The sequence below is a fragment of the Papilio machaon genome, chromosome 26 (assembly GCF_912999745.1).
Source record: "Papilio machaon chromosome 26, ilPapMach1.1, whole genome shotgun sequence".
NCBI classification, from domain to species: Eukaryota; Metazoa; Arthropoda; class Insecta; order Lepidoptera; family Papilionidae; genus Papilio; species Papilio machaon.
In genome coordinates this window covers 1,522,737-1,544,800 of record NC_060011.1, presented here as the reverse complement: position 1 = coordinate 1,544,800, position 22,064 = coordinate 1,522,737, and the positions used below count along the sequence as shown (strand labels likewise).

The 22,064-nt window shown below is 32.8% G+C and overlaps 3 protein-coding genes across 6 annotated transcripts; 2 read left to right on the top strand and 1 right to left on the bottom strand.

Annotated features, from left to right (window-relative positions):
• Positions 1-728: 728 nt before the first annotated feature.
• LOC106717387 (SH3 domain-binding protein 5-like) lies at positions 729-8,201 on the bottom strand. Its single transcript, XM_045684550.1, has 9 exons — positions 7,984-8,201; positions 7,483-7,674; positions 6,787-6,975; positions 5,818-5,939; positions 4,028-4,209; positions 2,930-3,123; positions 1,972-2,224; positions 1,521-1,641; positions 729-960 (listed from the first exon to the last, which is right to left on the bottom strand). Exons 1-9 carry the CDS (start codon positions 8,032-8,034, stop codon positions 828-830), a joined length of 1,437 nt encoding a protein of 478 aa, XP_045540506.1. The 5' UTR covers positions 8,035-8,201; the 3' UTR covers positions 729-827.
• A 271-nt stretch (positions 8,202-8,472) lies between these two features.
• LOC106717392 (dynein light chain roadblock-type 2) lies at positions 8,473-9,739 on the top strand. Its single transcript, XM_014511251.2, has 4 exons — positions 8,473-8,556; positions 8,622-8,700; positions 8,902-9,002; positions 9,197-9,739. The coding sequence occupies exons 1-4, from the start codon at positions 8,554-8,556 to the stop codon at positions 9,305-9,307; spliced, it is 294 nt and encodes a 97-aa protein (XP_014366737.1). The 5' UTR covers positions 8,473-8,553; the 3' UTR covers positions 9,308-9,739.
• Positions 9,740-10,627: 888 nt separating this feature from the next.
• On the top strand, positions 10,628-20,206 carry LOC106717391 (KH domain-containing, RNA-binding, signal transduction-associated protein 2-like). Of its 4 annotated transcripts, XM_045684449.1 has the most exons (10): positions 10,628-10,950; positions 11,182-11,306; positions 11,622-11,731; positions 12,282-12,487; positions 13,487-13,648; positions 15,279-15,412; positions 16,155-16,333; positions 17,041-17,048; positions 19,306-19,386; positions 20,161-20,206. In XM_045684449.1, the coding sequence occupies exons 1-9, from the start codon at positions 10,740-10,742 to the stop codon at positions 19,341-19,343; spliced, it is 1,173 nt and encodes a 390-aa protein (XP_045540405.1). In that variant the 5' UTR covers positions 10,628-10,739; the 3' UTR covers positions 19,344-19,386; positions 20,161-20,206. The 4 variants fall into 4 exon arrangements, with proteins under 4 accessions (XP_045540405.1, XP_045540408.1, XP_045540407.1 ...); XM_045684452.1 differs by lacking the exon at positions 19,306-19,386 and having other exon boundaries at positions 16,155-16,340; XM_045684451.1 differs by lacking the exon at positions 20,161-20,206 and having other exon boundaries at positions 16,155-16,340; positions 19,306-19,363.
• The last annotated feature ends 1,858 nt before the right edge of the window (positions 20,207-22,064 follow it).

The window sequence follows — 22,064 nt, the reverse complement described above, 5'->3', positions numbered from 1 at the left end:
CTCTTATTACCTAATACTTAAAGTTCAATTTCTAACGCTAGTAATATCACGTGGTATTTATTGTGACACTTATGCCGTGGTGTTAAAGTTCAAAATTACGAAGCTTTTCACGCCACGTAATTGCGACTAATTTTTTTTATGTTCCTTCCAAAATCAATAAAAATAGTAAAGCTTTTTAAATATACTACTTATTTAATACTAGCTGTCGCCCGCGACTCCGTCTGCGTGGGATAAAAAAAATTAACTAGTAGTCTATGTGTTCTTCCAGACTATGTTCTACATCTATTTCAAATTTCAGCGGAGTCCATTCAGCCATTCTGGATTAAAACAAATATCCATCCATCCATCCATCCATTTGCATTTATAATATTAGTAAGATAACGTTTTTAGCAAATTTCAATCTCCGTAACACGTGGCAAGTGAAAACTTACCTTAACTTTATACTAATAAGGTTTAATATCTCTTTTTATAACCAAATGTTCCGTTTTATTCAAAACTGTACCTTAATACAATGAAAACAAGATTCAATATCTTCTATGAAAATCATTACGAGTGTCATTTAAAATCCTACTTTAAAGCATGTGCATTAAGAATCAATATCGCACTTCTGTTATAACAATTGTTATTGAAAATTACACCTTAAAATCAATTAACTATTCAATCAAAATACAACCTTAACAACAAAGTAGTATAGTTCAATTTCAACCATCTCTCGCTATGTAGCGTGTCAATCAAAATCCTACCTTAATCCGATAGTTTTAAGGTTCATTATCGCGCTTATACAACATGTCATTCAAATTTCTACCTTACCATTATGTAAATAAGGTTCAATATCGTGCCTCGGGTGAGTGAGGTGATCGCGGCTGTCTCACAGCCACTCCCGCAAGTCTTTCACATACCGCCTCCAATTGTGCGTCCAACATTAATGATGCGATTTGATCGTCCGTCAGCATTTCCACACTGAAATATAAAAAAAAATATTTTATATTTAACTAGTTGTCGCCCGCGACTATGTCCGCGAGGAATTAAAAAAAAACATAACAAATAGCTTATATGTTCTACATATGTGCCGAATTTCATCAAGATCTGTTGAGCTGTTCTAGAGATACCTTCAAACATCCATCCATCTATACATTCGCATTTATAATGGTAAAATAAGAACCTCGGTGGCTCATTGGTTAGGAACTTGATTTGTTATCTGCAGACCCAGGATTCGAATCCCCGCCCACTAATTTGTTTTTCGATTTACATTTGTAAATTTATTATGTAGATATCAGCAAAAAGAAATTTCAAAGATATGTGTGAATTCTCGAGAGAAAAAGACAGCGATCTGTTCTGTGATCTCTGCTTACCCCTTTGGGTTAAAGACGTAAATTGTTTTTAATCTGTTAAACTGTCCGCTATACATGGAAAGGCTAAGTTGTGGTATTTTGTGCTTATTTGATTTTGAAGAATTAAAGGAGATATAGTTTATTTAACGAAGGGAAAGTTAGCATTTCTAAATATAGATGTAGACCTACCTGGGCAGACTATCAGTGTCTGAATGTCTATCAGATGATGCTGAGGATGCTGTGGGAGAACGACGACGTGGAGTTCGCGGCGCAGACCCTGATCCTCGACGTTCACCAAACAAGGACAAACCTGTTACGAGTTCACTTTCTACTAAAGAAACTAGACTTACAGATGACAGCAATTTCTCTTACCCTTCCCACCCTTTTCTTATAAGAATGGGAAGAGGAAGGAAATTGGATGGAGAAACGGACACATAGAAAGGGGAAATATTATTTTTCTGTGCGTCTTCTCTGTTGATTTAAGGTAAGCAACACATATGCATTTAAGAATGTCTTATGTGTAGCAGTCGCTTCGCCATTTCGGCGAATTCAGTTGGTCGCTTGCTCTTTTGCCACCTTATAAAAACACCTGTGTTGAAACAAATTAAAGCTGTTAGTAATAAACGAAAAAAAAACTGACCTTGAAACATCTCCTTCACTCTTTCCCCTGTATCATGAAGTAAGGCGTCCAAACTTTGTCGCCGTGCGTTCTGCAACTCGTGCCTCAGTTCATGTCTTAGTTCATGTCTCAGTTCGTTCCTAAGCGCAGTCCGTTCAGATCGTATAATACGTCTCGGGGATGCTGCGGACACTTTGGATTCTAAAGGACTAGGCGGTGACGGTGTTTTCTCAGGAGTTGACCGCGGTCGGAGAGAACATTTCTCGAAGCTAATCTAGATAAAAATGATAATAAATATATATAGCAGGGCCACTTTTATAGGTCATATTTTATATCTAGTTTTAGCTTATATTGAGGTGATCTGTTTAAAACATCGATTTAAATGAATAAATCGATACGAACTTCAAACATATGTGAGTCGAATATTTTCACACATTTAAATGGGATTTTTTTTAAAAGAGTTCACTGACACAACATTGTAAAGTCGTTCGATTGACATCATACTAATATTATAAATGCGAATGTTTAGATGGATGTTTGTTTGAAGATATCTCCGGAACGGCTCAACGGATCTTAATAAAATTTGGCAAAGATATAGATAAAGTCTGGAAGAACACATAGGCACTTAACACATAACACTTATTAAGTTTTTTTTAATTCCACGCGGACGGAGTCGCAAAGTAAAATAAAAAGGTAAGCAATTGTGTAGTTCTAACTTCAAAAAAATAAATATTATTCTATGCCCGCCATTACAAGGTCACGTCGTTGGATTTTGTTGAATTAAATATATTATGAAAAATCAATTTTAGAGTAAATAATTTTGGATGAGACAGTCAACATTTTTAACGACATTCATTAAAAAAATAAAATTTCAACTCGTTTTCTCTACACAAAAAAAAATTACATTCCGGTGGAAAAAAAATGTATTAAGAATGTTTTTTTTTAAATGAATACTTAAACTTAAAAACTTGGTTCTTACTTCTTCAGGACTGGAGTAGTCTAGATCTATCTCTGTCCAGGTGTCAGAGTCTGGTATACGCGGACGTTGCGCGTCAGCCGCACGACGCAGCCACTCGCGCACACTCGCGTCTGTACTGTGCTCACAAAGCTCCTCTAGATTCTCACTGGTGTTAGACTCACTCGCTGTATCCGTGAACGTTGAACGATCTATATCTGTTGATAAATATCATTCTCTTCTGATGAACGCTATTCTATATCTTACTAATATTAAAAATGCGAATGTTTAGATCAGTGTTTCTCAAAGTGGGCGATTACGCCCCCTTGGGGGCATTTGAAACCTAGGAGGGTGCGATAAGGGACTCAAAAATGGGGGGGCATTGAAATTAATTAAAGTAATGAAATTATGGTTTTTAAGTTTTAGGGCTGAATAAAAATTAGGGGGCTCTGAAATATAATTTATTTTCAAAGGGGGCGGTGAAAGAAATAAGTTTGACAATCACTGGTTTAGATGGATGTTTGTTTGAAGATATCTCCGAAAAAACTCAACGGATATTGATGAAATTTGGCATAGATATAGATCATAGTCTGGAAGAACACATAGACTACTTAAGTTTGTTTTTAATTCCGTGCGCACGGAGTTGCAGGCGATAGCTAGTATTGAATATATCGAAATTTTTCAATATCAAGACATCATCTATTATTAGAAATCACATGATTGTATTTAATAGTGGTAGAAGTCAGCGAAATCAACGTTTGTTGCATGGAAGGACCGCTTTCGACCAGTGCAATACACAGAAGAAAGGCGTCTGATGATAGTACGATCCGGATGCCTAATTTTATTCCACTTTCCCTTCCCACCCTTTTCTTATAACGAAAGGATGGGAAGGGGAAGTGGATTTGACGAAGTATGGGACGCCTAGGAAGGAGAAATATCCTCTTTCAGAGCGTACCCTCCTCCATCGAATAAAGATAGGCAATTCCTCTGCAATTGCGGATATTTATGGCCGCTTTTTCGTTTGCCATCTTATGAAAAAAAGCACTTTACAAATAGAAAATAACCGCAATTTCTTTTAAAGCTATTAGACAACTTTAATCTACGAAAGAAAAATAATATCACCATTTCTCGTAGACTGTCGCCTTGACCTATGTCGATGTATTTCATCGGAAATTCTTTCAAGATTTCTAAGTGCTGAAGAATATTGCTGTTTCGCTTCCGCAACTTGTTCCTCTAATGTTTGTATACGAGCCTTTTGCGCCTCCAGTGCTGTGTTAATGCGCGCCTTTTCTTCAAAGTATGGCCTGAAAATAAACAATCCCGCTCGAAGAACCAAAAATATATGACAGTACATTTTTCAAACTTGAAACCATAACTTCGCTTTTGAATATCTAATAATTTAATGGATGTTCCAAATATAGATATTTTCCTTGTGTATTTAAACCGTGTTTGGCTAAATTTTAAAAACCATAGATCGAAAAAAATGTCCATTAAAATATACCAAATTATATCTAACTAGCTTTTACCCGCGACTCCGTCCGCGCGGAATAAAAAATAGAAAACGGGGTAAAAATTATCCTATGTCCCTTTCCTGGTTCTAAGCTACCTGCCCACCAATTTTCAGTCAAATCGATTCAGCCGTTCTTGAGTTATAAATAGTGTAACTAACACGACTTTCTTTTATATATATAGATATAAAATTCTCGTGTCACGTGGTTCGAACTTGAACTCCTCCGAAACGGCTTGACCGATTCTCATGAAATTTTGTGAGCATATTCAGTAGCTCTGAGAATCGGCCAACATCTATTTTTCATAACCCCCCCCCCCCCCATTTTTTTTAACTGCGCGCGGACGGAGTCTCGGGCGACAGCTAGTATGGTGGTATATACATAACAAAAGAAAAGTACAGATATAATGAAATAAAAAAACTACTGAAAAGAAAGCTATAAAATGTACACTATTTTATCTAAAAAAGGACAGTACATGCAAAATCTATTTACATAGACTACTCATAGCCAATACTTTACTAGATAAAAGAAAGCATGCAGATTATAAAATGAAATAAATAAAAAATGGTACCAAACGTGTGAATTGCATGTCGGGCGAAGTGGAGCGTCCTGTGAAAGAAAAAAAATAATTCTGTGCAAACTATGCAAGCTTAGATAGTAATTGTGCAAGCTAATGTACAAAAGAAATATAATCCGTAATGTTAGTTATGAAGCAGGCATAAATTATTAAATCTAGTTTTATGTTGATTTTGGTAGAAAATTTTATTTTTGTTTATGGCAATACTTATTAAAGTGCAAGCATTTGGTAATTTCAAGACAGGCTAAAGGGAAACCGATATACAATGCCTTAAAAAAACTTGAGAGGTGTGTTGGGACACCCGGATGGAACGAAGTTCCTTTCGATTAATTAGTGAAGGAACCAATGTTTATTCTATGAATAAAAAACTTAAGTCTTCACAAGAAGTACATTTTATTTCTATGAATTTTCGTTATATATTGTCACGTCGTTGCCATGGTGAAGTAGCGCTCAATCGTCGTTAACATACTTACTATAGCAAAAAGTGTCGTGACAACTTTTCGTAAGAATTTTTTCCCTTCCCTTTCACAACGCGCGATAAGGAACTTCGTTCCAATAAACTAAAAAAAATGCAAGCATTTGGTAGCATTCATTAACTGATTTTTTATGCAGTAGAGTATTTTAGATAACAGTAAATAAATGCAGGTGAAATTAAATCTTGTAATTTTAAGATTAAAATCCCAAATTAGAAATATTAAATGTACCTTATATGAGAAAAGCTAACTAATTTTTTTCGGCCATCTGAGAACTTTTTAAGACACGTATTGTCAGCGAAGGCATACTCTGTGGTCCTGATTCTCACTAGTTATTCTAAAAAAGTTATATACCTGGACTTAGCAATGTGTCTTTTCAGTCCATTCTGCAATTGTTGTACGAGGGTTGCGGCGGCGCGGTGTGCCGCAGCCTTAGTGCGTTGTGTCACCGTGGCAGTTGCTCGGTCTGCTTCAGCCTATTTTATTTATTTGTTAATTGTTATATTTTATTACTCTAAAGATAGTTTATTCCTGTACATTTTTAATGTCTTGCGGTTTGATAAGATAGAGATCTTACTAATATTATTAACTAGCTTTTACCCGCGACTCTGTCCGCGCCAAATAAAAAAATGCACACAAGATAAAAAAGCTCCTATGTCCGTCTCCTAGTTCTAAGCTACCTCCCCATCAATTTTCAGCTAAATCAGTTCGACCGATCTTGAGTTATAAATAGTGTAACTAACACAACTTTATTTTATATATATATAGAAGATGCGTATGTTTAGATGGCTGGATTGATGTTTGAAGGTATTTTGTACATCAGCTCAACAGACATGGATGAAATTTGGTACATGCATAGTGTGGAAAAACATATAGGCTACTTATAAAGTTTTTTTTTTTTTAATATTGAAAAAAAGCCTTTGAGATGACGAAAGAGACAGCAATGGCCTCCCCGTTCCTATATAGGACCTCGCCTATTATGTGAGTGGCGTACACTAGAAGGTCTCTTATTGATCGATTTCGTCAAAATCCGTATTGTCAGTCACTGAGATCATTCTGGTCTAGGTGATGGTTTCCGCGTGGATGGAGTCGCGGGCGATAGCTAGTGTACAAATAAAACATGAGAGCCTGTGAAAGTAATCCTATTTCATAGATGTGATATTAACTTTTATTTTATTTGTGACCATTATAACTTGTATTCTAGGTACAAAAACTTTTTGGTCCTTCAAGCAAGATTTTTTAACAGCAACAAATATCTACTCTATTCTCTTTTAGTCAATTAAATATCCATACTTATGATAATATCTTCCTACTTTCACATACCTGGTTAACCCTATGTGTAGCGTGGTTGAGCATTTCCTGCCATGCTGGGTCGAGGGTAAGTCCACCTTCAGAGCCCTCTGCAAGCCTGGCAAGACCCTGTTCTGCGAGGTACACCATTTCTCTTGCTGCTGCATGTGCACTATTAGCCTTGTCATAAGCCAGTGTTGCCGCTTGTAACTCTTGAGATGTCTGTGCAAATTTAAAAATAAAATATACCTAATAACACAACAGAAACACTCTCCAGTGACAACTTTTTTTTATGATTTTCTATTACAGAAAATAACAGATATTCAGAAAAGCAACAAAAGCCAATGCAAATATCGACGCTGGAAAGCGTAAACGCTGTAACCCCGAAAGTATGAACTTTACAGGAGAGCCAAAAAATGATAACTCGTGAGCTGATACGTCTACAAGCATGCGGTATTTAGCAATGTTGTGTAGTTTGTGCTAACCTATAATAAAATCATTATCGTTTGATAATGGTTGAAATTATTAACGTGTGAAAAACATATTCGCGATTTCAAGGGTTACAGCGTTTATGCTTTCCAGCGTCGATATGAATGTAGAAGAAGCGAGAGAGATATGTCAGGACCTTGATAATATGGTCAATTGCATTATAATTTGTATGTAAAAGTAAATTTGTGAGTTAATGGACAGTTAACTCAAATTGAAAGAAGTCTTATAAACAATACTTACAATATTTGCTCTAAACCTGGCTTCATAGTAAGGCCTTGCTTTATGTACACTGGTGCCAAGTTTCTTTGTCAACTGCTGTATACGTAGATGTCCTTCAGCAAGAAGACGACGAAAGGCTAGTCTTGCTTCATCCAACTCAACTTCCAAGCGGTTGATCTCATCTGTGGCTGTGTTTAAACGCTCAAGTTCAATCTGGGATTTAAAAAAACATATAAGTCAAAAAGATGTGCTAGTAATTCACCATAAAAATAAGGAATTTTTATGTAAAATTAGTTTTACAGTTCTTACATAATAAGTTATTTCAATTTATAATTTGTAAAATAGTTAATGTACTTTCAAAAAAAAGGTTACAAAATTACGTGAGTTTAAATGAAAAGAAATATTTTTTTACTTTTCTCTTTACTACTTAACACTGCCATGATTTGTTTACAGACTTAAATGAAAACTATACTATTTTTTGACCTTTTCGGATATGTCCTTGAAACTATCGATTAAATATACCTGCACTCGAGGATCTAAGGCTTCAGAGCATTCGGCACCGCTATCGTTCATTGTTACATCAATTTAAAAGCATCTTATCAGAAGTTCAATCGTTGAAAACAGATCTTTTCATACATATTACAAAACCAAATATACTAAATATCACAAAGCCATCGCTAAAAGCGAATTTCGGCATTTAATTTAGTAATATTATAGATATCGCCCGTTCGATATCTTCTCTTCTGTTTATTGTATTAATTTATTATCTGTGATTTTGACAGCGAAACGTCATTTCAATTAAAGTGAACAGATCAAAAAGATTTTTTTCATAAAAAGATTTTTTTGTCAATGATATTCATATTATTTAAAACAAAACTGAATAGACTAACAAAATTTTGAGGTTCGTTCAAAAAATTCAATAAAAATGTTTTAAATTGTAGACAAATAAAGTTACCGTTTTCCGTATTCCCTTTGTCAAACTACTTGATTTTGAATTTGTCAAATTGACAATTGACATTAAACATATTTGTACACTCGGCTGTGTTCCTGCTTTGCACTTTCTATCTCAATTATTGAATAAAAACAACAATCATGGTATGTCTCTACATAATACAGTTAAAATTTTATCTTATGATATAAAGTATTAAATATATTTGCAGGCAACCGAAGTAGAAGAAACCATCAAAAGGATTCAAGCTCACAAAGGTGTCATGGGAGTGATCATTGTGAATCACGAAGGTTTGATCAATTTTATTTAAAGCCATGGCAACGGAGATAAGTGAACTTAGGCCAACTGAAAAAATACATCACTCCTAAAATCTATAAGGGTTATAACATGGATTAAAATGGTCTTATAAGAAAACAAATGTCAAACAATATTTTCATACTATTAAATCTTCATATTCCTTGTACTTGTTAGATACTATTTTTTTTTTTCAGGCATACCCATTAAAAGCTCTCTAGACAATGCTACATCAGTATTATATTCTGGTTTAATTGGTCAGTTAACAGAGAAAGCTAAAAATGTTGTGCGGGAAATGGTAAGGACATTAATTACTTACGAGTTGTTGAGTGTAACTTTTTTTATGCGGAATTGAAAAAAAAAACTAAAAATTTTATTGTCACAGGATTGTTTAAACACATAAAACCAATATAAAGTTAATAAATGTAGTCACTCTTGTTTTGTCATCTTTCAACGAAATTATTAATTTTTAAATTATGTATTTATTTTCAGGATTCAACAAATGAACTAACATTCCTCCGAGTCAGAAGCAGAAGGCATGAGATTTTGATTGCTCCTGATAGGGAATTTATTCTGATTGTTATACAAAATACAGCAGACTAGTCATATTTACCAAATATAGACCGACATACTTATCTAGCCCCATGAGAACGAAACTAATTTAAAACTTTTGGCACCCCCTTAACAATGGTCACAAGAATTTTATCAGAGTGTAGCTGTCTTGTCACATTGAGTTTACACATTTTCTGACAGAATCAACCACAATAACTGCGCATCTTTCTGGGTTGAGATAAGTTTGTGGCACTATATTTTGATATTCAGCCTGCACAGATTAAATAATTATATGTGAAATGCCAGTCATTAATGAGGCATTTAATCTTTTTTAGAAATAAGGCAATAACTTTTTATAACTCAGGAGAAAGTAGTGATTATGGATGTTTTTAGTCGTACTAAACAGCTTATTCACCAATTTTGCTTCTATTTTAGTAGAAAATAATAATGTCAATCTGGTAACACTATTTCATCAATAACAGATAAAAGAAAAGGTAAATTTATTCAAAAAGCTTTAGCTAATTTGTAATTTGTTATAATAAGTAAATTTTTTACCTGCTCAATAATCTTCACAAGTGTATCTGATATATATATTTTTAAATTATTATTTTAGAGCCATACTTGTTCTAAAATATGATGATTAATTATATATATACGTTAATCTATAGGGGGACTTAAGTAGGCTTTTAAACATGTTAGTGTCCAAGAAAAAGGTATTATAATATGCTTAGAAGATATGTATTTTTTGCATCTATTGTGAGTAGTTATTAAAATAATACACTTTCCTGACACTTCATAATATTTCTTACATACTAATTTTGATATTTTCTGATATGTAATTAATATTCATACAGTTAAATAATTTCTTTCAATTTTTTCTGTATGTTATGTCTTAAGCTATGGTAACATTATTTTATTTATTACAATTTGAACTTGTAAACTCTTGTTTTTTTTCTCAATTATCTACCTAAATACTGAACAACATAAATATTTGTTAGTACTTTTATAGTAAAATGAGGCAAACTAGCAAACGGAAATTTGAATTCGCCTAAATATCGATGTTACCCAAATAATCTGCATCAGCAGATGATATACTATACTATACTTTATGCTGCCTACCTTCAATCGACAGAGGAGGGAATGGAAACCATGTTAACGATTTTTTTGATGGCTGTTGTTGCTATTACCAGAAATTAAAAGTACCTAACCGTAAATTTTCCGCAATTTATTAAGGAATTGTATTTTCCTGGACATCCTATAGGTAGTACTCTGTTTAGAAATTTCCTTTACTGGTTGTTGGTAATTTGGTAGTAATTTGTAGTTTATATCAATAGTTTGGCTAGTTCGGCAATGGCAAGATGGCAACACTTAGTAGCTTGGTAGCGACTACTTCGGTTGTTATGTGGTGTAATATTTTGATGAATTAATTTTAATATCGAATGATTTAACTCAATTTATTTACTATCAACATCAAGTTATAAAAATGTCTGAGAAATACGATAAAAATGGGTACAATAGTAGTGATTTCAAACGTAATTCTAACCAAGAGCCAAACGCTGAAAATCTTGGGGATCAAGATGGCGAAAACAACCCAGTTAACGAAAAAGCCGGTGAATATATGCGCGAGTTGTTGAGTGAAAAGATTAAATTAAATAATGGAAAGTTTCCATTATCGACAAGGCTCCTCGATCAAGGTAAAAATTATTTATTATGAAAAAGATCGATTTACGTTATGCCATAAACAAGGTTATAAAAAGATTGTGTATTCTATTTGAGTCCCAAGTTGTATCACATGGAATAATTTTTACGGAAATAGGTTGATACTTTGAATTATGGTTCCTTTATGGTGTTTGACGTTCAATCCATTAACTACCTGTCCATAAAATCTTTAAAACTAAAATTATGTCTTGGAATTTTTTTTATAGAGGTGGTCAGAGTGCAAGCTAACGGTAGAGTACCACAAAATGACTCCAAATACGTAGATGTATATAGAGACAAGGCGGTAAAAGTGACTGTCAAAGTGTTGGTACCGGTAAAGGACCATCCAAAGGTGAGTTGTGTAGAAATATAGTACACAGCACATCAGACAGAAGAATACACTTGTTCTTTACATGCCAACTTAAATCCTGTCTACTGTGAACTATTATTATACTCCTAATAAAATGTATTGTATAATAAAATAATGAACCTGTATAGGATGGAAAATCTCGTTAACTTGTCACATTAAAAAAAAAATTGTACCAAATAACATATTATACATACCTTAGGCAACGTACGGTAGGCTAAGGTCTCCATGGGGATCCATTTTAGCTATAGACAAGTAAATTTTGTAGGCAATAAATATGCATGTATGTCTCCGTTGCAGTTCAACTTTGTTGGCAAGCTGCTAGGGCCAAAAGGCAACACAATGAAACAACTCCAAGAAGAGACAATGTGTAAAATGGCTGTACTTGGCCGGGGATCGGTTAGAGACAGGTAATATTACTAGTCAATATAGAAAATATTTGTATCTTAATACCAGTTTTTAATTTGTAAAGTAATGAAAATGAAGCTATAAAGGTAGAGGAAGACTAAAGAATGTATGGATGGATTGTGTGAAAGAGGATATGTGTAAGAGGGGGTAATTTCAGATATGACGGCTGATAGAGATGTATGGCGGAGTAGAGCATACTGTGCCAACCCTCCATAGGGAGAAGGGCAGGTTGCTTATGATGATTTCCACAGTTGAAAATTTGTAATTAACGTCTGTTAGAGCTGATTTATTTTGAGAAATCTATGAATCATTATTTAGAACTAGCTTTTACCGGCGACTCCGTTCGCGCGGAATAAAAAAAATGCACACAAGATAAAAAACGTTTCTATGTCCATCTCCTAGTTCTGACTTAGGAGGTAGCTTTCCCCAATTTTCAGCTAAATCTGTTCAACCGATCTTGAGTTATAAATAGTGTAACTTACACGACTTTCTTTTATATATATAAATTTTATATTCAAAATACGGAAATCAACTAACAATGTATACTTTTAGGCAAAAGGAAGAAGAACTACGTAATTCATTGGACCCTAAATACGCACATCTGATGGACGAGCTTCATGTAGAGATATCTGCGTTAGCACCGCCTGCGGAGGCACATGCAAGGATTGCGTATGCTCTAGCTGAAGTCAAGAAATATCTGATACCGGATTCAAATGATTTTATACGACAGAATCAAATGCGTGATATGACTGAACGAGGTGAGTTTTTATTTATTGAGAGACTAGCTGTTGCCCGCAACTCTGCGCGATGTTTAAAAAAAACGTTAAAAGTAGCCTATGTGTTCTTCCTATGTTCCACATTTGTGCCAAATTTTATCAAGATCTGTTGAGCTGTTTCAGAGAACAACAAACAAACATCCATCTAAACATTTGCATTTATAATATTAGTAAGATTTACGTATTGTTAGGTCATTCATGTTGTTGCTAGAACTTAGTATGGTGGCAAGATTTGAGTGAATCTTACTTGGATGTCATTGTGTGTTCATATTGATTTTATTGTATGATTCAAACCATCAAGTAGTACTTGTCTTCTTTTAAAGGGTTATTTTAAAAAATACATTGTTTAGAATCTAGCTGAAAGGGTATTTTCTTGTAATAGCTATACCATAGAGTAGAATTTGTCTGTTCAGCCTGTTTTAAAGGCCCTCTTATTGCAGTTTGATGAGGTTTATTATGCATTTCATTTATGTTTTTTTAATTCATGTTTTTTTTTACAAATTCCTTTTATTTTCTAGTCTTATTCATACATATATAGTGTTGAAAACAACATTTTATATAAAAGAATTGTGCGAATGCGAACAGCAAATTGTCTAAATCTGTTTTTATTTTATGTTTACAACTAATTCCTAAACATCTTAAGAAATGTTGCCCAACAAAATCTACATTGGTAGATCCCGCAATTACAATATTTGTTGGGTGCACCAATAGGCCGGGTTGATTGGTGAAATGCCACCACACAGAAGACAGGCGTGGAGTGGAAGCAATTCCGCGTTTTGTCTGATGAGTGTGGTGCCAAAGGCCTGATTTGAGTCTACATGAAATTGACAGAGGAGGGGACGCATAGTAAGAGGATATATACTCTTTCTGTGTGTCCCCTCCTCTGTCTCAGACTCAGGTGACCGCTTGCTTGTTTGCCACCTTATGATAAAAAAATCTGCAACAACCACATTTTTTAACTATAATGGTTTGTTGTTGTAGATGTAGGACCCGGTATAGGACCGGGGCCAGGTCCTGGGCCGGGACGTCGGGCCTTACTCGAGGGTCCTGAAGTAAGGGCAAAGAATGTTATGTACAGCGCGTGCACCGTTACAAAGCGGTCCTTCTCCTACAGAGATCCAATCCTTAATACCCAATCTGAAGGTATGTTTGATTTTTTCAATCCAATTTTTATTATTTACAGTTTTTACCAATATTGGTTCCATACAATGGCCGATCTATGGTCTTAAAATAAATCCAAAATACGTTTCAAATTATTAAAGTATGAAGAAAAGTTATTACATAATAATTACTACATTTACATTTACATTTGTAGTGAAATCTTAAAAAAAACTGTGTTCTAAAAAATTACGTAAAAGACATTTGGAGTGATGACATAATGTAATCAATATGAAAACATAAAAAGAGCTTTTTTTTTGTATCATTTTACTTTACTTGTATCTTATCCACTTAATTCTGGTATTCTTTGCTTTTTTATTATATTACTTTTTTTAAATTAATTTTTCACATTAAATTTTGACATGTATTTATCATAATATAATACTAGCTGTCGCTCGCGACTCTGTCCGCGCGGTATTTAAAAAAAAAGGATAAGTAGCCTATGTGTTCTTTCAGACTATGTTCTACATCTATGCCAAATTTCATCAAGATTTGTTGAATCGTTCCGGAGATACCTTCAAACAAACATCCATCTATATATACGCATTTATAATATTAGTAAGATTAATGAAAAAATATCCAACACATTCAAAAGACTCAAATTAAAATAATGAAATGTTTTTAGGAAAAAACAGTTTGCTTTTAAACCTTTTTTTTAAGAATTTCTTCTTTTGATAATTTGATAATTAGTAAAGAGATGGCATCTTAAGGTGAATAAACTTGAGTTAATGAACTTTGAACAAGGTCAATGTAGTATTGATTATATCAGAAGTATAAAGAACATATTATATGAGATAAAAGGACAGTAAATAACATAATTTATTACTATCTTTATTTTTCTCACCTTTGTCCTATTTTTATAATTGATACAATCAAAGTGCAGTATTTTATTTATTTTATTTATTCAAAAGAATAACGATTTTGGTCTTTACTGTATTTTTTTTTATTTAATACTAGATGTCGCCCGCGACTCCGTCCGTGCGGAATTAAAAAAAAAAACTTAATTAGTAGCTCATGTGTCGTTCCAGACTATGTTCTATATCTGTTTTAAATTTCATCTAGATCTATACAGCCGTTTTGGAGATAACTTCAAGCAAACATCCATCCATCCAATCATTTGCAAATATTAGTAAGTTTTGTCACAATGGCATCCAAGTATTCTGTAGGTCAGAGTTTGGTAACCTTTTAACTGCCACAGACCATAATTGATCCTAAATGTATCAGATGTTTGAATCAGCTTTTTTATTGTTAAACCTAAAGTGAGTAATTTTATGAACTAGTTTGATGGCTCCTACAAATAAGGGCCAATGTGCAAATTGCCAACTTTACAGGAGAGGCTCTTAAAGTTTCAACGATGTATGAAAATAGTTCGCATACGCCCTTTTACTTCAGCAAAAAAAAAACATTTACATATGTAAATGTGTATTTTGTTTAGTGCATGTTGTTAACTAAACTAAGAGGTACCTTTTAACATAAAAATTTAAAATTTATCAATTTGTTCCTTAGACCCTTATACTTAGGACCCATCGAGTTATAGCTTGTTTACTGCATTATATAGTCTAGTCTATCTATAGTCTTTTATAATGGTGAATAATATAATTTATACTATTTCTAGCTCCTGGCGGTCGTCCTCCAATGAACCGGGGTGCGCCTGGTAAGACTAAAGTGCTGAGTATTTTGGACAGAGCGCGCACTGCTATGGAGACTTCGTATCCATATGAGGATCCTTATGCTGTACCAGAACCTCCGGTTAGTATGAAATAATCTCTTTGTTATCGGTTAGTCTAAAATCTGTAAGGTGCACCTCCTCAGCGGAAGACCTGACAGAAGATGTTAACAGCAGTTTATTGAAAAGACTACTTTGATATGTATTTTTTTTATATTGAAAAAAGCTAGCGCTAGACCACGATCCCACCTGATGAAGTGATGATGAGGTTTAAAGATGGTACGCGCTTTTGTAAATGCCTATTCACTTTACTCTTGATGGCTGCCATATCGTACTTGGATGGAAAAACTGACTCCGGCAACTTATTCCAATCCTTTGCAGATTTACAAGAAAAAAGCTTAGAAATGTCTGTTTTATAGAATAGTTATTACTGTTTTCAAATATCTTGACAGTTCAATGTCTTCGGTGTGTTACTCAGTGTCCTTCCCCAAGATCTCGCTACACTATTTACATCTAAAGTTATGTTCTGTGCTACTAGTTGCATAAAAATAAGAGCCATTAAGATAAATACAATAGTAGTCAAAGCGTTAACACTTTTAAATGATTTTTTTCTATTTTTTAGCCGACTTCAAAAAGAAGGAGGTTATCAATTCGACTGTATTTTTTTTTTTATTTGTGTTACCGTGAAACTCCGCCCCTGGTGGTCCGATTTTGATAAAAAATATTTTAATCGAAAGGAAGTGTTTGCAGATGGGTCCCATTTTTTTTTTAAATAACTAGAAGTCTAGTAGATTTTGAATTTAGCTTCAAATTTTTTCTTTGTAGGTCCGTGGTGTGCCACGCGGTGTGCCACCACCTGAAGATTATTACTACGAACGTGGTCAGGATCGATTCTATGAAGAGCCTTACTATAAAGAGGATAGAGAGTACAAGCCTGTACGCGATGTGGGTAGCCGACGTGCGCCACGATACCCGCGAGCTGCTCCCTACGCACGACCACCTAAGTAGATCGTATGTTTCATAATATAGGCATTACCAAGGTTTAAACATTTATTCTAGACTAGATGTCGTGATCGCGGTATAAAAAAAACGTAATAAGTAACCTATAAGTTTGAACCTTCTAACAAATATCCATCTATATATTCAAACATTTGTATTTATAATATTACTAGCTTTTGTCCGCGATTTCATCCACGCGACATTAGAAAAAAACTTTATAAGTAGCCTATGTGTTCTTCCGGACTATGTTCTACATCTATGCTAAATTTCATCAATATCCGTTGAGCTGTTCCGGAGATAGCTTTAAACAAATATCTATCCAATCATCTGAACTTTAGCATTTATAATATTAGTAAGAAATAATAGTAATTGATAAAAGATATTGGAATGTCTTTCTTCTAGATTGGTCAATATGTCTAGTTATAGGAGGTAATAGAAAAACTAGTTATTAATAACTATAATCCTGATTTTCTACCTAAATGTTAAGCTCCGGGGACAAAATATGATTCGATAGACAAATAATTTATAAGTGATTGTTAACTTGTTATAACTTCGTAACCTTGGTATTGTCTATAAAACTTTTTTTTTTATTTGGTTGCTTATTTCTTAACTTTCAATTAGTTTTTCTTTTAATTGCATATTTTTTTTAATTTACTTTATTTTTTTTTCAAGAGGAACATAAAAAAAACCTATAAAAATATTTATTTCACAGGAGCGCAGGTAAGAAACATGAACACTACACGAGCGGTGAGTAAGAAAAAACCAATGGACGCATAGTTAAAAAAATCCAGTAAAAAAAGAAGCAAAAAAAAATGAAGATCTTAATCTAAATTAAGAAAAAAAAATTGCTACTAAAAAAAAAAATCACCGCCGATAAAGTGTTTCAAATTTTTTCTCATTAATACGAACAAGTATAATTTATCTTTAAAAAAAATAAAACTATGTTTTAAATATTTACACCTCAAAAAATTGTAAAAAAAAAACTTGCTTACATTATGTATTAGGCTATTAAATAATCGGATTTTTCGATGAAAACTTTTTTTTTATTTAGTATGAAATTATTACAAATTCAGATCTAGATTATAAATTTTTTTACTTAAGATAATGTTTTTAATTTCTAAAAAAAAGCACTTAAAATTTTAAATTATTAAGAAAAAATTAAACATAGTTTGTATTTTCTCGTTTAAACTATCAAAGTTTGTAGAATTTAATGTGTGACTAGGTTTAAATAATAAAAAACTTTTAAAACAGAAAACCGTGATTTTTAATTCAAAATTAGCACCAGAATAATGATGGAAGACAAAAGAAAAAAAAAACAATGCACTTTATAAAATTTTTTGTTCATTTAAATAAATAAAAAATAAAAAATGTTGAATATGACAGAAAGCTTTAAATTTAGACAAATATATAGCATAAAATAAGTATTAAATGTTCTTATTAAAGAAATTATTTCTAATGTCGTATGCTAAAAATTTTAAAATCTTATAATTTTTTGCAAAATCATATTAATTTAGTTCTCACAAAAAAAACTTTTAATGACAAGATTCTACCGTAACAAGGTACAGAAAACCAGTGACATTTTCAGTGGGAAGCAAAACAATTTTGTTAATGGGAACATGAAAAAAAATTGTTCAGAATTGGTGATGAATTCTGGATTTGATTGTTCCCCTTCTCCGTTGTAATCACAATCCAGGATATAAAATATAGACTGGATAGAAAAATAGATTATTGACGACAAAAAAAATTATTGAAAAATATCTTTATAAGGATGATTTCGAACTTACATTAAAAATACCACAACTTCAATAAAAAAAAAAACTAAAACAAGAACATTGTATATATATATATATATACTACTACTACTATAAAACTAGCTTTTGCCCGTGACTTCATCCGCGCGGAATTAAAAAAAATCTAGTAATAAATATATAGTTTATTTTACTCAGTAATATATAGCCTTCTAATGGCAAAATAGTTTTTGAAATTGTTCCAGTAGTTTTTTTAGTTTATTCCTAACATACAAAAATACAAATCTTTCCTCTTTATTATATTAGTAAAGATAAAATATAAAAAAATATATAATTATTTTTATTTTATTAACCAAAATATAGATTTTGAAATAAAACTAATTCAGGTCACATTAAGATATAGATCATAATAATGTCTGGGAGCTATTTTTGTATACAAATTTAAATGGCCACTAAATTTGAAATAACTACTACGTAAAAATATTAATAAGTAATGAAACTGAACAAGTCAAGTATAAAATGGATAAAAAAATCCATAAAATATAATTCTCTATTGATCAGAAATAACAAGGTAAGTGATAAATCTATAAAGTGATGAAAATATTAATAAAAATCTTGAAAAAAAAAATTCGTCAAAAAAAAAAAAACTTAAAAACTTTTTTTACAATTAAGTTTATACAAGGTGTTACAATTTTCTATATTACGTCAGAAGATTACAGCCTTTTATGTATGTTTATATAAAATATTATTAAAAAAAAAAATAAGTAGTATATATTACAAACAGATGTATGAAAATAAAAATGTACAACGAATCTAATAATTAAATTCCAATTTATAAAAATCTTACCGTGGGTTTCTGAGACCGAAATCTTTGTATAAAACATCGTCATATCTGTCCATTGTCTATATATATATCTATATATATATATATATATATATATATATATATATATAAAAGAAAGTCGTGTTAGTTACACCATTTATAACTCAAGAACGGCTGAATCGATTTGACTGAAAATTGGTGGGCAGGTAGCTTAGAACCAGGAATAGGACATAGGATAATTTTTACCCCGTTTTCTATTTTTTATTCCACGCGTACGGAGTCGCGGGTAAAAGCTAGTGTTTGATAAAACAGAGATTTTGACTTCAGAAACCCACGATTAGTATTAAATTAATCCAATCAAAACGTCGTACTGTTTTATAAATAAGTACGTTTAATAATTTGACAGGTTTTAAAAAAGCCTCTGACGGTGATAGGAAGTCATGACATGAGAGTAAGAGAAGACATGAACGCAAGTCTAAACACCATGGTAAGTGATTGAAAACTCCATCGTTATTGTGGGTTTACACTGTTGAAATCTATATTTATATATATAAAAGAAAGTCGTGTTAGTTACACTATTTATAACTCAAGATCGGTCGAACTGATTTAACTGAAAATTGCTGGGGAGGTAGCTTAGAACTAGGAGACGGACATAGGAACTTTTTTATCTTGTGTACATTTTTTTTATTCCGCGCGGACGGACTCGCGGGTAAAAGCTAGTATTTGTATAAAACAAAGCTGTCGGCCGCGACTCTGTCTGCGTTGTATTAAAAAAAAAACTTAGTAACCTATGTGTTCTTCCAGTCTATATTCTACATCATAGTTTGAATCTTCTAACAAACATCCATCCATATAAACATACATTTGCATTTATTATATTACTAGCAAAAGTTACGGGCAAAAGCCCGTGAATTAGTCCGCGTGGAATTTAAAAAAACTTAATAAGTAGTCTGTGTTCTACACTATGTTCTATATATATATATGCCAAATTCCATCCAGATCCATTGAGCCCTTTTGGAGATACCTTCAAACAAACATCCATCCATCCATTTAAACATTCGCATTTATAATATTAGTAAGATTAAGATGTCAACACGTTAATGCTGAGTTTACATAAAATATGTTTTTTTTTTATAATGTTTCGGCAGTGTGAACTCACGAATAGATTAACTAACAGATTTAAAATTTAGGTTTAAATTTAACCCATTTTTATTGTTTTAGTTTATTATTAGGTTATAAATGAAATTGTTTGTATTTATAGATATCGAGAAACCAAAGCGGAAATCTGAAACTCGGACTAACAAAGACAAAAGGTTTGTATTTTTTATGGGATTTTGCGAGTTTGTTTATTCCTTTGTTAGCCGACTTCAAAAAGAAGGAGGTTATCAATTCGACTGAATTTTTTTTATTTTTTTTTTTATGTGTGTTACCGCGAATCTCCGTCCCTGTTGGTCCGATTTTGATAAAAATTATTTTAATCGAAAGGAAGTGCTAGCAGGTTGGTCCCATTTTTTTGTTTTTTTTTTTAAATAACTAGAAGACTAGTAGATTTTTGATCAACGCAACCACAAATGCGAATGGCTACGGAAGCGGTCACTTCGCTATTTTAGCGAATTCCTGTGACTGCTTGCTTCGTCTGTGGTTTTATACTATTTAAAAATATATATGCTTGGAAAGTTTGAAGACGGTTGTATTTCTCTCTTATATTAATATTTTTATTTTACAGATCGCCCCGATGTGAGGATCTACATGAATTTAAATTATAATTTCAAGTAAATAAAAAGTAAATAAAGTGTATATAATGTATTAAAATGTAGTTTTATTTATGTACAATATAAACCCAAAAAACCCAAACAACCCTTATGATATACGAGAAGAATAAAATTGAATGACATTTCTTCCAATACTCATTTTGGTCTACAGCTTGCACTTGAATATGCTCAAAAAACCTTAATATATATAAATCTCGTGTCACAATGTTTGTCCTCAATGGACTCCTAAACCACTTAACCGATTATAATAAAATTCGCACACCATGTGCAGTTCGATCCAACTTGAGAGATAGGATAGTTTAAATCTCAAATTATAGTCGCAATTTTAATTTATTGCTAATTATTTGTCTGTTATTATTTGACAGTCACAATTATCTGTTAACTCCAAATGATTCTACAGATGTCGATACCTTTCGACTGGGTTGAGTAAGTAATCAATAGATGGCGCTGCTATGGTAAGTCTACGAACGTGTCATATAAGCAACCGACATTTTCTTTGTCTATTCATTGTCTTATTACTTTAGATTGGCAATAACAATGATTGTATTGCTAGTACAAGTTTATAACATACAGTGGTAGACGCCAGCAACAACAGTTGCACGAATTGGCCTCGCTCAGTGGAATACCACAACCTCACAGAAGACAGGCGTCAAGTGGAAGTAATTCCACGTACAGTCTGATGAGTGTGGTACCGGAGACCTAATTTTAGTCCTCTTTCCCTTCCCACCCCTTTTCTTATAATGAAAGGATGGGAAGGAGAGATGGATTTGATGGAGGAGGAGATGCATTGGAAGGTTAAATATTCTCTTTTTGTGTGTCTCCTTCGTCGATTGAGGGTAGGCAACGCATCTGTAATTGGATGTCTATGGGCAGCGGTCGCTTCGCCATATCGGCGAATTCATGTGGCCACCTTGTAATTCTCATATAGCGCATAATTTCATTGATTTTGTAACATATGCAATTGATTTGAAATGTCGGAAACCTAAGAATCCCAACCTTGGTAAATTTCTTTAAAACTTTAAATATAAATCTGTAGTCTCAGCCCACCTCTATAGATTATAGGCTTGAAGGCATATTTATAGACAGAAATATTTCATTTTATTAAAAAAATTTAAAAACTTAATTACTTGGCTAACGACACAAGTTCTTTTTTTTAACTTTGAGATTACCATTAACTTAGTTTTGACATAAACGATACCTCTGATGCCAGAAGTTGAAGTTGTTTTAAGTAATTAGATACTTGGAGAGTGTTTTTGCTTCTTAAACAGATTGAAAACTTTGTAAGACTACTATAAATCTTTTCCTTGTCGTTTCAATAACAAATTGTCGAACGGTTTAGAAGTTTCTGTTTTGTTTTACTTTGGGTTAGTTGTCGCCTGCGACACTGTCCGTA

What these genes read in the sequence shown, in the direction of transcription:
- LOC106717391 (XM_045684449.1), top strand. Translation starts at nt 10,740, where the DNA reads ATGTCTGAGAAATACGATAAAAATGGGTACAATAGTAGTGATTTCAAA. An exon ending in CGGGGATCGGTTAGAGACAG is followed by an intron (nt 11,732 to 12,281) that starts GTAATATTACTA and finishes GTATACTTTTAG; the next exon opens with GCAAAAGGAAGAAGAACTAC. An exon ending in CCTTAATACCCAATCTGAAG is followed by an intron (nt 13,649 to 15,278) that starts GTATGTTTGATT and finishes TACTATTTCTAG; the next exon opens with CTCCTGGCGGTCGTCCTCCA.
- LOC106717392 (XM_014511251.2), top strand. An exon ending in GATCATTGTGAATCACGAAG is followed by an intron (nt 8,701 to 8,901) that starts GTTTGATCAATT and finishes TTTTTTTTTCAG; the next exon opens with GCATACCCATTAAAAGCTCT. An exon ending in AAAATGTTGTGCGGGAAATG is followed by an intron (nt 9,003 to 9,196) that starts GTAAGGACATTA and finishes ATTTATTTTCAG; the next exon opens with GATTCAACAAATGAACTAAC.
- LOC106717387 (XM_045684550.1), bottom strand. Translation starts at nt 8,034, where the DNA reads ATGAACGATAGCGGTGCCGAATGCTCTGAAGCCTTAGATCCTCGAGTG. An exon ending in CTACACATAGGGTTAACCAG is followed by an intron (nt 5,940 to 6,786) that starts GTATGTGAAAGT and finishes TAAATAAAATAG; the next exon opens with GCTGAAGCAGACCGAGCAAC. An exon ending in ACTACTCCAGTCCTGAAGAA is followed by an intron (nt 2,225 to 2,929) that starts GTAAGAACCAAG and finishes ATTTTTATCTAG; the next exon opens with ATTAGCTTCGAGAAATGTTC.